This window comes from Diospyros lotus, chromosome 3 (genome assembly GCF_014633365.1).
Source record: "Diospyros lotus cultivar Yz01 chromosome 3, ASM1463336v1, whole genome shotgun sequence".
Taxonomy (NCBI): domain Eukaryota; kingdom Viridiplantae; phylum Streptophyta; class Magnoliopsida; order Ericales; family Ebenaceae; genus Diospyros; species Diospyros lotus.
This window is the reverse complement of record NC_068340.1, coordinates 22,955,849-22,970,402: the sequence shown is the minus strand read 5'-3', so window position 1 is coordinate 22,970,402 and position 14,554 is coordinate 22,955,849. Positions and strand designations below refer to the sequence as shown.

The 14,554-nt window shown below is 38.8% G+C and overlaps 2 protein-coding genes across 4 annotated transcripts in view; one reads left to right on the top strand and one right to left on the bottom strand.

Moving 5' to 3' along the window:
- LOC127796680 (protein decapping 5) overlaps positions 1–1,770 on the bottom strand; it is a 28,472-nt gene extending 26,702 nt beyond the window's left edge. The window contains exon 1 of one of the 2 annotated variants that reach the window (XM_052328951.1): positions 1,416–1,770. In XM_052328951.1, coding sequence (XP_052184911.1) covers positions 1,416–1,560 — 145 coding nt within the window. In that variant the 5' untranslated portion in view covers positions 1,561–1,770. The remainder of the gene's footprint in view (positions 1–1,415) is intronic. The other variant, XM_052328952.1, reaches the window with a different exon arrangement.
- A 2,016-nt stretch (positions 1,771–3,786) lies between these two features.
- LOC127797248 (nuclear matrix constituent protein 1) overlaps positions 3,787–14,554 on the top strand; it is a 33,190-nt gene continuing 22,422 nt past the window's right edge. For both annotated transcript variants that reach the window (XM_052329968.1, XM_052329967.1), the window contains exons 1-2: positions 3,787–4,268; positions 6,101–6,310. In XM_052329968.1, coding sequence (XP_052185928.1) covers positions 3,945–4,268; positions 6,101–6,310 — 534 coding nt within the window. In that variant the 5' untranslated portion in view covers positions 3,787–3,944. The remainder of the gene's footprint in view (positions 4,269–6,100; positions 6,311–14,554) is intronic.

The window sequence follows — 14,554 nt, the reverse complement described above, 5'->3', positions numbered from 1 at the left end:
TGTTTTAATATACAAATACAACGACTTTAATACATACATTCTCTGAAGAATATATCATTCAGTTTCCCTATTTTCAGTAAATCCAAAAATAGAATTCTCCTTTTTTTCTTATATGCATATTCATGTCACTCGTATGGTATAAGAGTGTCCTCAATGCATGAGCCTCCTTGCTTTGTAAGGGCTAGGGGAGGATTGTCGTTGTACAATGTCTTCCCCTTGTTTTGCAAGGAAAACACAGTATGAGTTTATAAAATGATTTAAGGAAATTAAAATATAACAGGTTGTTTGAATATACTGTGGGAAAATTCAATTCCATTTCAGGTTTTTCATTCCATTTGTGTTGTTTCCACTTGAGTTAGAAAAAAAATGGAAACTAAGCATGTTTGATTTTGCTGTCAGTTGTCAAGAAAATGGATGGGAAATATGACACACACACACACACATATATATAGAGAGAGAGATACCCAGATTTCTGGGTCAGCAACCCCAGATCTGGGGTAGCTGAACCTAGATCTGGGTCTGGCTACCCCATTCCAGTGTGTGTGTGTGTGTGTGTGTGTGTGTGTATATAGAGAGAGAGAGAGAGAAGGGGACAAAATGAGAAATGTGAAAGTGGAAAGGGTTTAAACCCTTTCCACTTTTTACATTTTTTTAATGAAATACGTTTCAAGTTCTCACACGGAAATTGTGGAGGCAAACACCATTTCATAACTTTGCATTCCATTTCACCCAAAATGGCATGAAAATTCTTGAAATGGTGTTTGGTTCCACCATTTCTGTTTCAAAGCCATAATGATCCTCCATTTCACCCAAGATGGCATTTATGCATGCACGTATTGTCTGTATCCAAACTTCTAGCCACGGTTAATGAGAACAGTAGAAGTACGGTATTTCTCAATCCAAGGCTCAAGCAACTAATCAATCAAAACAGAATATTAATCATTCAAAAAAAAACAACATAAATCACAATTTCAAAGAGAAGCTAAAAGCCTCCAGCAGAAAACTCCATAAACAATTGATTCCCACGAAATAATTCAGTTAAAAAAAAAAAAACCCACCCTTTCGAACAGAGAGTGAACCGCGCTTTATTTGCATGAAACGAAATTTTTAGACACAGATACATGGTAACAACAACAAAGGTATACATCCAATTTTTCTGAAACAAATAACTGCACCTAACAGAAACAATTACCAGGTGCGAGTGCGTATGTAAGGATCCAATTTTCTAAAGCCAAATTTGTAAGAGCAACTCCAAAAACTTTTCCTCAATCTAAAGCATCAATAATTCCTTAATCTAACAAAACCGCGGGACTAGCTTAGGGTTTAAATTATCAAAAGGTAAGCTCCAATTCCAAGCAGAAAGTCAGTAGCAAACACCAGAACTTCCAAAACGGTTAGTGGACACCAGAAATTACCGTTTCGGAGTCCGATACTGGATTCTTCGGTATTGATGTTGTACAGAATGCCTTCGTATCTCATCTCGCTCTTGGACGTCAGGCTGATCAGGCTGCCGATGTACGAATCGGCCGACGTGCTAGATCTGGCACTATCTGCCGCCATGGTTGCAGCGGCAGGAGAGGCGAATTCTGAAGAAAGAGAGAGAGGGAGGGAGAGCGAGAGAGAAAGATATAGAGATAGAGATAGTGAAACGGATTTTGATTTGTTTTGACTCCTTTCCAGTAGAGAGAGAGAGAGAGAGAGAGAGAGTAGGGTTTTCAGTTTCTCACACTGCCCATTGGTTTGATCGTTTGGATTTGTGGGCTGCTCATTGTGAAGACGGAAGCATGCCAATTTTTCATTTATAAGGGGCATAGTTGTATTTTCATACAAAAAATTGTTTTTTCTTTAATTTTTTAATTCATCTCTTCTCTTTTTTATTAAAAAAATATTCATCACTATTATACAATTTTTTTTTTTTTTTAGAGAAACTGGATGGATGCTTAAAATGGTTATGTGAAATACATGTTCTCAATTGTTATATAATATATTTTCTTCATACTAATAACAATGATAATAATTTATAATAATATATATGGAGATTTATGAATAACTTAATTTTATATTATAATATTATAATTACTTGTACTATTGTAATCAGAAAACTACGACAAAAGAATTTGTTCAAGATGGGAGAAACCACTCTTTCAATACCCAAAGAATTGGCCAATAAAGTGGTCATTCTAGAGAGAGAAACAATTTTTCGAAGAGAATAACCCTCTTGAGGAAAAGTAAATTGCTCTAAAAAAAGAATTATGGAAATAATCTCCCTCGGAGGGATCGTCAATCTTATGGAGTGAAGCAATTATTTCCCATTGGGGGCTTTTACTATAACGTCGTCAAAGAGACTCTGATCGGCTTTCGGAGAGACAATTGGGGTTCTCTCATGAGAGATCAAAGAGGATTGCAAAAGAATTACAAACATGAACGAGAGTTATAAGACTTGCGGGAAAGAATTCTCGCAAATACCCCTTGACGAGCAAGTTAGCATAGGACTAGGAAAATAATCACAGAAAAGAATCAAAGTGCTTCGGAAAAGATAAATTCTAGAAAGAATATAAATGGGTTACCTGATCTTCCGATCCTTAACATTGTGTGGGGTCTTGCCTTTTATAGAGGTCTGGTGGGGGTTGTGGAGAGAACTCATCTTCCATAAAGCCTTTCAAATATTATAGATCATTTCGGAGATAGTTTTATTCGAGAGACCTCTCCCTATCGCATTTTAGAGAGATATCTTTCGGGGGTCTTTCGGAGAGATGGTACAATATGTATAATATTATATTGTTGATATTATGATATTAATGATAATCATTAATGATACTACTTATAAATTTTAATTATTTTTTATAAACTTACAAATATTTATTAAAATATATAAATTAAAAATTATAATCAACTTAAATACATGTTTCTTTAATTCGGAAACTTTTTATATTTTTTAAATATAAATTTTAATATAGTTTTAAAACTTTAACATTTAACTAATAACTTCTAAGTTTGTATTTTTTATTTTAAAAATATATTAATATCTTATTTATTAAATAAATATTATTTACTAAATTAATTTAAAATTATGATCTTTTAATTTACCTTTGTTAAACTTGGTTCGTCCAAATTCATGAACTTGAACCCAACTTATATTATTCACGTGATAAATTAGACTTTATTTTGTATAAAAAAATAAAACCAATATTTAGTCTAAATTGTTTTTTTAGGATTCATTAGTGATATAATAATATAAATTATTAGGATTTATGTTCTTGCGTTGTCTCTCATCATTTGTGTCTTTAATTTAAATAGAGGAAATAAATTGTAAGTAAAGACTTTGTTTTACTGCGTAGGGCAAAGAATCGAACCCATAAACTACTGTTACGAATTTTAGTTTATCGTGACCCAATCACTTGACTTGTATTTTGAGGATCGCGGAAAGACGGTAATTTTAATATAATTAATTAATATATAATAAATAATTTTATTTACAAAAATTATACACACAACAACAAGAGTGGGATGAATTAAAAATTTTAAGGCTTTTTTATTGTCAGTAAGCTAATGTTTTGACAAATTTGGCCTAATCTTAAAGGGTGCGGCGCTTGTATTTTTTTTTAATTATTTTATGAGGTTTCTTTTTAGGTACAACAAGAATGGCAGGATCCTTTCCGAAGAGAACCCACGAAGTACCACAGATACCCTCTGATGACTCCGGCACATTCCCGCAACAATTAAGGGTAAAACAGTAAAATCACTAACTCGCTCCGCCATTTTAACAGTTACAACACCGAGGAAACCAAATTAGTTAATTCCGATACAATATTCTATCTGCACACAATAGTCAATGTCGCCGGAAATTCCAATTTTCCGAACAGAATCGGTGGAAGTTTTCGTCCGCTGTCTAGGGGTTATTGAGGCCTTGAAGTGAGTTTCCATTCGTGTTAGGGTTTCGTGTGATGTTTACGCCGTATAATAAGCCGGCTCGGCCGGCGCTGACAATAACTCCGCGGAGCGAGGGCCAGAGGAGCGGCGGAGAATTGGGGGCAGGGACCAACCGCACGAACGCAGGGAAGCGCAAGTCGGTGGCGTTTGTGGACGGCCCGCCGGTGCCACCTCCGCCGTTGGGTTCACTCAGTGAAAGTGGGATGAAGGCGGCGGAGGGCACCGGGAACATGGATGACTGGAGGCGGTTCAGGGAGGCCGGGCTGCTGGACGAGGAGGCCATGGAGAGGAAGGATCTGGCCGCCCTCGCTGGGAAGGTTTCCAAGCTGGAGAGAGAGGTTGGATTTATTCATATGACGTTTTTGCGTATTTTTGACGATGATTGATGCTATTATGGTATGATATATATAATATATTCCTACTTGTTTCGCACTGACGAATATGGAATTAGTAGATTGTATCGACTTATTTGGACGAACTTCCCTTGGTGATGTAGCTAGGTTCATGTTTTTGGGATTTTTCTTGTCCGATTAACATGTGGAAAGGGCATATTTCTTGCCAATCAAGTTGCAGATGTGGCTTATGTTGGAATAGAAATTGACCACCAATAGGCAGGCTTTCTATTGGATTTGAATCTTTGGTGGCCTAGCATTATAAAAGAGAGGAAAATGTAGTAAGTTGTGTTCTCAATTTTGAGATAGAGGATAATTATTGGTACTCCATGTAGTTGGGATTTTGATGATTGTGTGCTTTTCTTTTAGTACATAGGTTTCATTTAAGTAGACACAGTCTCTTTGCAATAAAAAGCAAGTGGAAAGCTATGTATAAATATCACCCTTCTCTGGCAAGGGAGCCTCATACATTGGGGAAGCTCATTTTAATTAATTAGGTTTGCTTCGTGAAAGGAAAATAGGACTGGGGTTATTGCTTTCTTTGGCATGTCATATTGAGCTTAAGATTTGACTCACACCTATTGTTCATCAATTGTTCCATAAAAAATGGGTGGTGTGGATTATCCATCACAATGCTGGTGTCATAATATGCTACTCACTTTAAGTTGGAGGTTGAGTTAAGCTGGTTAGAATCAGCTTCCCCAGTTCAGGATAAACTGTACTGTCTTATATTTTCTACCTTTTTTTTTTTTTTAATTTCTTATTTCTCAGTGTGGTATTTAGTCATTCACAAATATATTTTATGTAGCATGAGGGCGGCTTCAGATGGTTTCTAAAGATAAAAAATAAATAATACTTACGAAGACATAGTTAAATGTGGGATTTAAAAAATAAATCCTACTTACAAAGATAGAGTTATATGTAGAAATTACTGCATGCAAATCATATATTACCATTACATGTATTGCATAAGATTATGTCTGACCTCTATACCAACCTCAATTAGACATTTGGCTCCTCACATTAACTATATTCAAAGAATAAGATTGGTTTTAAAGAAATTTTTCTAGCCATTTACATGATGGGGGATAGAAATATTTATTTCTTGCTATGTTTTCTTTAATTTCAATTTTAACCTTAAACATGATATTATGCTATATTCTTATACCATGCGCTTAATGTTTTGTAGTTCATGATGGTTCCACCTATCAATATCAAATTTTTGAATATGCATGCTAATACCATAAGTTTAAGGGTCTAAGAGGTCTGTATTTGTGCTCTTGATGTTCATGTCCTTGTCCATGCACCATAGATTAGACCAAAAGAACTTGCTTCTGAAATAATTTGTATGAAGATATGAATTCCATCACGTCTTTTTTCATGATTGGCCTTTCCTTGGGTCAGCTTCCCTATCTATAACTTTTTGAATACATGTAGGGATTGTGTTTGCAGGATTTTCTCTTTGGTGGTTATTATTCTCACTGTACGCAATTTCTTCATAGCTTTCATGCCCTTTTTTCAGTTTAATGTTTTTTTTTTTTAAATTGTAATTCCTTTAAAGTGATGTTCTCTTTATTTAAAAATTGTTTGTTTTTTATTTGTCCTTTTTCTTCAGATACTTCGAACTTTTAACTTTTATGGTACATACCCAAAAGGGACATACATAAATTGGTTTGATTTTGAAAATCATCTGAGTTGAAGTTTCAGATTAGTGAGCAATGTCAGTTTTTTTTTTCTGATTGATTCCCCCCTTCCCCCCACCCCACTCTTTTCAACAGCTTTTTGACTACCAGTACAATATGGGGCTTCTGCTTATTGAGAAGGAGGGGTGGCTTTCAAAGAATGAAGAACTTGGAGAAGCACTGGATGAGACTCAAGAGGTCATCAAACGGGAGCAAGCGACACATTTAATTGCAATTTCTGAAGTGGAGAAGAGGGAGGGAAATTTGAGGACAGCCTTAGGTGTTGAAAAGCAACGAGTAGCTGGTGTAAGATACTTCTGCTAACATGCTCTATGTGTAAATAAATTTCTTATGCATATTTATGGTTTAAAGTATCATGGGCATTATATTATTAGCTTGTCTAACTTGTCATGGGTGTTTACAACATACGTTTGGTTAAATTAACAATAAATAACCCTTTCAAATTGTCAAAGATAGCCAAAAAATCCAATATCTTACTCATTGTAGTGTTACAAGAATATATACAAATTGATCTTCTAGGAGTATCTTAAGCCAAAGTAATTCACAAATTCCTTGTGCCATGGACCTAAACTCTGCTTCAGCACTTGACCGGGTTACAACACTTTGTTTCTTATTTCTCCAAGTCACAATATTACCTCCTAGAAATGTGCAATACCCTGATGTAGACCTTCTATTACTATTAACAATTGACCCTGTATAATCAGCATCTGTATAAGCTTCAAGAAACAACTCACTCCCTTTTTTGAACAATATACCCTTACCCAATGTCTCTTTCAAATAATGCAAGATCATGTACACCGCTCTTAGGTGAGTTTCCTTTGGATTATGCATGAACTAGCTAGCCATGCTCACTACATACGTAATGTCTAGCCATGTATGTGATAGGTAAATGAGTCTTCCAACTAGCCTCTAATAAGACCCTTTATCCACTGCACTATCTTCTCGAACTTCTCCTAGCCGGTGATTAGGTTCAATAGGTGTGTCAACATCCCTACTTCCTAGCATACCAGTCTTGATCAACAAATCAAGTGTGTATTTTTATTGAGATGTAAATATTCCTTGCTTAGAATGAGCCACCTCAATACCCAAAAACTACTTTAATCTGCCAAACTCCTTAATTTCAAATTCTTTGACTAAACATCCTCTTAAAAATTTCATGCCTTCCATATCATTACCGGTTACTATTATATCATCCACATACACAAGTAATGCAGTCATTCCCCCTGTAGCTGAGTGATGTATAAACAAGGTATGATCACCTTGACTTTGTTTATATCCATATCTAGCTTAACTTTGGTGAATTTTCCTAACCATGCTCTTGGTGATTGTTTTAATCCATATAAAGCCTTTTTCAACTTGCAGACCACTTTTTCATTTGTCTTTGATCAAAACTCAAGTGGTACTTACATATAGATCTCATCCTCTAAGTACCCATGTAAGAAAGTATCTTTGACATCAAACTGTTACAAATTCTAGCCTAGGTTACTATCCAAGGACAATAGAAACCTCACTGTATTCATTTTTACTACCGGGGCAAAAGTCTCAAGATAATTTATCCCATATGTCTTAGTATATCTCTTAGCAACCAACCTTGCTTTTTATCTTTCTAAGGACCCATATGATCTATATTTCACAGTGAACACCCACTTAATCTTATCGATTCTTTCCTTTGGTAGTTTGGCTAACTCCTAGGTTTGATTTTTCTCTAGGGTTGCCATCTCTACCTCAATAGCACTCTTCCAATTCTCATTGCCTATCGCTTCAGAAAATGTCTTTGGTATAGGAATTATGTGTAGGCTAGTTGGAAAAGCTTTGTGATTTGGAGACAAATTTGAATAGGACATGAACAAATGTAGTAGGCGTTTGGTACATGTCCTTGTTCCTTTCCTAATGACAATGGGAAGATCAAGGTCATTGGGATCAGGCTGTTCACAATCACCCAAGTCAGGATCAATTGTAGGTTTAATGGTTGATTTAGGTTCGGTAGTAGAAATACCAGGTTCAAGATTTGGTTCAGATGGTGTAGCCTGCATAGGTGGAGGAACCAATGCTTTTCTTCTTGAATACACTCGTAGTGGACAGGAGGAAGGTAGAAGTTTCTCCCCTTGTATCATGTCTTGTGAGTCCTTTGAGATAGAGACCACAGGAGGGGAAGAGAAAGAAGAAGAAGAAGAAGAAGGAAGGTCCAAAAGAAACACATCTTTGTCCAAAAGAAACTGTTATAGTTTTGCATCGAGTATAGCCTAGAAGAACTATAAGAAATCAGGGGAGTCTTAATATATTCAAGCGACATAATTAGTTAAATTAGATTGTGTCTAACAGTAGTGTATGTAGGAGGGGTATAATAGGTATTGTGTTATCTTTTATATTGCGTTGTATTGTCCACCCAAAATGTCTATAAATAGAAGGCATAGGGCAATCGCTTGGCGTATCATTCATTCTATTGTGCGAGTGTTGTAAAGTGAGAGATAAGTCTAGATCAAGATAGGCTTTGTAATCTCGTGATTGATGTACTCATGTGAGGGGGATTCTTGTACTAATTTCATTCAAGATTCTAGTGGATTGGCTCTCGGGATAAGAGGTTGGATGTAGGATCATCATTGATGATCTGAACCAGGATACATATTTGTGTACTTGTGTGGTTTGCATGTTTCTTCTCTTATTTTTAATTCTGTTCTTGTTGTGTTTTATGTTTTAGGATAAATCAGTGTGTGTGTGTGACTGTAAATTGGCAAGAACGAGTGATTCCAGTACTCTCAATTTCACAAATTGGTATCAGAGCACGGGTAACTCATCAAGAAAGCCAAGAATCATTAGAAAACGATAGATAGACTTGTGGGAATGGCTTCTACACCCTTTGCCACTTGATATGATATTGAGAAATTTGATGGGCATAATGATTTTGGCCTTTGGAAGATGAAGATGAGGGCCCTGTTAGGAAATCTTGGACTAGAAGATGCGCTCGAAGGCGAGTCCAAAATGCTAGTCACCTATACCATAGAAAAGAAAAAGGAAATAGGAAAGAAGGCCTTCAATACTTTAATATTAAGCCTAGGAGACAAAGTGTTGCGAGAGGTCTCACGGATGAAAACCGCAACCAAACTTTGGTTGAAATTGGAAAGTCTATACATGACAAAATCCCTTCTAGTAGGCTGTATTTAAAGGCAAAGTTTTTTACGTTTAAGATGCAAGAAGGGCAGGAACTTCAGGATCTCATAGACAATTTTAACAAACTATGTCTTGACTTAGAGAACATAGAAGTTAAGTATGATGATGAAGACAAAGCCCTAGTTTTACCGCATCCATTACCTAAGTCCTATGAAACCTTTGTAGATATCCTCAGACATGGTAGACACACATTGACACTAGATGATATAATTGGAGTATTGAACTCCAAAAAATTGCAATAGAAAGTTGAGGGTAAGAACACAATTGGTGATGTTCTTGAAATCAAGATTAGAGCAGATAAAAGAGACCCTAGAGGAAGGGGTAGGTCACGATCTAAAAGAAGGAATGGCAGAAAAGTCATTAAATGCTATCACTGCCATGAAGAAGGGCATGTCAAGAAGCATTGCCCTAAAAGAAAGAAGGAATTTGATAGGCCGCCAGTGCACCAAACCTATCAAAGACGCAACAAGCAGCCAAAGGCATGAAGATGGGTGTAAGGGGGGGGGGGGGGGGGGGTCCGCACATGCAGGTGTAACCACCAGCATGTGCGCATGAGAGGGGTAGAAATGTAATCCACATTGCTGAGGGAATAGTCAGCATGTGAATGGGGAATTCAGTTAGAGTGGTGGCGGGGAGGGGTATAAGTAGGAGGGGAGGAGGGAGAGTGTGGTAGCTGAATTTTGATAGTGAATTGGGAGAGTTAGGGCCTCTTGAATGCCCCGTTTCATTCTTGTTTTTCTGCTATAAGGAATTGGAAACCATTGATAGTGGATCGTTATTGGAATTCAATCGGGGTTCCTATCAGAATTCCAAGATAAATCTAATTCTGAAATTTCATCCTCCATTTGTGAATTTGACTATGATAGTGTTGATGCTTTGGTTGTATCTAGCAAGGTAGATAGGGAGGTTTGGGTGCTTGACTCGAGTTGTTCTTTCCATATGACACCTGTTAGGACTCCCATTCGTCTCACCTATCAAAGGTGTAAAAGGAGAGGAAGGATAGGGGCAACCAAGGGAATTGATTCAGGGGCAAGAGAGTCAGAAGTTGGTTAGGCGGGAATATTCATTCACGTGGCTAAAACAGAATAAGAGATAGGTATAAAAGGGGAGGGAGGAGGAGAGAGAAGATGACAATTGCAACTGAAATCGTGAGGAACCAAACCGAAACCAAACCGGTTAACGCGGTTAAAAACCGTTTGACTGGGTAATGGTTTGGTTTATGGAAAAATCGAACACTGTTTCAATGGGTATGGTTTGGTTATGGTTTTCACTAAATCCAAATCAAAACCCGAACCAAAACCGAACCGAATGTGTGGATAACCGAACCGAATATGCATATATATAATATATTTATTTATTTAATATATTATATATACACATAATATATATATTGACTAATACATTTTTTTACAAGTATTTTAACTAATGCATTACAAATATATAAAATATTTAACATTTATAAAGTAATTAACAAATAAAAATAAAACCTAATCTTAAATTATTTTATTTTTATCAATCAAATAATTATATCCAAGAAATTTGAAGTTAATTTGTAACTTTATGCAAGAAGAAGGTAACTTTATTAGAGTTTGTCTTTGTTTGTTACGGAGTTATCAAAAATTTTTATGAATGTTATTTGTAAGAGTTTGTCTTTGTTTGTTGGTATGGATTAAACTAAAAAAACCATGGTTAAAATCGAAACCGAATGGTTTGGTTATGGTTTTTCATTTTTAAAACCAATGGGTAATGGTTTGGTTTTGGTTTTAGTAGTTTAAGTTTTGTTTGGTTATGGTTTTGGCAAAAACTGAAACCAAACCGAACCATTGCCAACCCTAGAGAAGGATCTGGAGAATTTTTTGAAGAAGTCGTTGGAGAGTGAGGCCCTCTCGAATAGGCATGTTTTTGTGTTCTTTCATTGTATTTGCTCATATTGATTGCTGTAAGTTACTGTAATTGAGGAATTCCTATTATTTTAGAGTTAAAATTCAATCAAGGTGTAAGGGTTCTATCATTTTGGTATTAGAGCGATGATCCATAGGGGTGACGATCTCTGAGAAAGAGGGGGATTTGGAGGGACGAATGGAGAATTATCAACAACAGATTGAGGGGAAGATGGAGGGATTACAGATGGGATTGGAATCAATGAAAAAAGAGTTTTAGAGGGTGAAGAACATTGAGAAAAACATGGCGACGATGATGGAACAATTTGGCTTGCTGATGGAGAGATGGGAGGACTAGGAGAAAGGCAGGAAGGGGAAACAGTCGGGAGAGCAGTTACTGGTGGGTTTGTCCCTTACTGGGGAGGCCACATCGGAACTGGGAAATCGACATATGGAAGCTGGTAGTGAGTACAATACCTATGGGAGGTCGGACGGAAGGGTCCGGCGCCTGAAGATGCCAGTGTTTGAAGGAGACGACCCGGATGGTTGGGTGTTTCGGGTCAAGTGGTACTTATCCGTGAACTAGTTGTCGAATGTAGAGAAGTTAGACTCTGCTGCTCTCTGCTATGAAGGAGCTGCTCTTGCTTGGTTCCAATGGGAGCAATGAAGGCGACGGTTGAGGAGTTGGGAGGAGCTTAAGGCGATGATCGGGAATAGATTCAGGCCTACATAGGAAGGCATGGTGGAAGAGCGGTTCTTGGCGCTTCGGCAGTGGGGGTTCGTCAAAGACTACCGCCTCTGCTTCGAGACATTGGCCGCACCTCTTGAGGACATGCCAGAGGCCCTGTTGGAAGGGCATTTTATAAATGGGTTGAGGCCTGACATAAGGGCGGAGATGAGGGTACTGAGACCAATTGGGCTAGAGCAGATGATGGACCTAGCCCAATGAATTGAGGAGAGGAATCTGGTGGTTCGAGGGAGCCATTCCAATCCCAGCACAACCAGATCAGAGACCCCTGCAACCTCGGTCGCCAACCACTAGTGAGTAGTGGTCTCGCCTCCCTCGGTGGCATCACCCCGATCGACGACCACCAACCTTGGCTCTTCTCACCGGCCTCCAAATGTCGGTAAATGGAACAATCCCCCGTTTAAACGACTAAGTAAGAGTGAACTTTAAGCTAAACGAGCTAAGGGGTTGTGTTTTCGTTGTGATGAAAAATATACGATTGGGCACAGATGCAAAAACAAGGAGCTGCAAGTGATGGTAATTCATGAGGAGGAAAGGGAAGAGGAAGAGGAAGCTATAGAAGGAGCTGAAACAGGGGAAAATTCAGGGGAGGAAGGTGTTACGGTCAAAACGGGAGAAGTAGTGGAGCTGTCTGTAAACTCGGTAGTTGGTTTAACCCCTCCACAGACCATGAAGATCAAGGGAGAAATAGAAGGCCAGGAGGTGGCGGTCCTAATTGACAGCAAGGCTTCCCATAACTTTATAGCATCGGAATTGGTGCAGAAATTGGGATTGGTATGATCACAAACAAGAGGTTATGGCGTGATCATGGGGTCGAGCATGGTTGTTTAAGGGGGTTAGAGTGTGTAAAGGGGTAACCTTAATGTTGCAAAATGTGGTAGTAGTGGAGGATTTCCTACCATTGGAGTTGGGAAGCTCGAACATAATCCTTGAAATGAAGTGGTTGGCCACACCACACTTGGGGAAACACAAGTGGATTGGGGCTCATTAGTCATGAAGTTTAGAGCAGGGGGAGCTACCATAACACTGCATGGGGATCCCAGCCTCAATAAAACTTTGGTGACGTTGAAGTCGATGATGAGGGTGTTTAGGGAGAATGGAGAAGGGGAGTTGTTGGAGTTGGGGAGTTTAACTACCTAAGAAAAAGATGTGGGTTGGGCAGTCCTTGGCAACTTGTAGGAGCTGCTAGTAGAGTTCAGGCATGTGTTTGAGGAGTCGTGTGGGCTTCCCCTACACCGGAGGCGGGATCTGGGAGTGTCGCTAGTGCATGGACGTCCCTACCGGTACCCCCATCTTCAGAAAAATGAGATTGAGAGGCTGGTTCGAGAAATGCTGGTAGCAGGACTTATCAGGTCGAGTGTGAGTCCGTTCTCCAGCCCGGTGTTGCTAGTCAAAAAGAAGGATGGAGATTTTGTGATGACTATAGAGTTTTAAACAAGGTAATAGTTCTCAATAGATTTCCAATTCTAGTTATTGGAGAATTATTGGATGAATTGAATGGGGCTATTTTTTCCAAGTTAGATTTGAAATCGGGGTATCCTCATATTCGAATAGCATCTAGTGACATTCCTAAGATTGCTTTTCGCACACATGAGGGACATTATGAATTTTTGGTTATGCTGTTGGGTTAACAAATGCCCCCGCCACGTTCCAATATTTGATGAATGGGCTTTAAGGAGCATTTGAGGAACTTTGTTTTGGTGTTTTTTGACAACATTCTGGTTTACAGTAAGGATATGGCTGAACATAGGGAACATTTGATGTGTGTGTTGGGGCTCCTAGCAGTCCACCTACTGTATGCCAATGCGAAGAAGTGTCAGTTTGGGCAACGGGAGATTGAGTATTTGGGGCACGTCATTTCTCAAGACAGGGTGGCTGGGGATAGCTCTAAAGTTAAGGCGATGGTGGAATGGCCCAGCCCTAGATCCTTGCATGAACTTCGAGGATTCTTAGGTCTTACGAGGTGTTCTGGGAGAGCAGGCCCTCTCGAATTGGCCCTTGTTTTCTTTTTTTTTTTTTTGTTCTTCTTTCTTTCCTTTGTTAATTTTCTGGAATTGAGCATTGTAATTCGATTGATATCTACTGATTGGGATAGAAAATTGGAGTTTTGAGTGGAGATTCTATCATTTTGGTATTAGAGCAATCGATCCATGGGGATGATTGTTTTTGAAAGAGTGGGTGACATGGAGGGGCGTATGGCTAGTTTATAAGATAGTATAGAATCGGTGAAGGCAGAAGTCATGAGGGTGCAAAATATTGAAAAGAGCATGGCGGGGATGATGGACCGATTCAACCTATTAATGGCGCTATGGGATGAGCAGGAGAGGGAGAGGAAGGGGAAGCGAGATGAGGAAGACCAACTTGCGGGATTGTCCTTGTCGAGGGAGGGGATGCCAGCGGTTGGAGGGAGAAGTGGCGAATGGGGCGACTGGGTTGATGGAGTCGGAAGGCAGGAGTACCATGGGAGGTGCCTGGAGATGCCCATCTTCGAGGGAGATGATCCAGATGGCTGGGTCTTCAAGGCTGAGCACTACTTCACAATAAACCAGCTGACCGATGCAGAGAAGTTGGAGTCGGTAGCCTTATGCTTTGAAGGAGGGGCTCTATCTTGGTTTTAATGGGAGCAAAGGAGGCGGCGAATAAGAAATTGGGAGGAGCTTAAAGGGATGCTAAGGAACCAATTCAGGTCCACCCGAGAAGGGATCGTGGAGGAGAGGTTCATGGCCCTTCGAC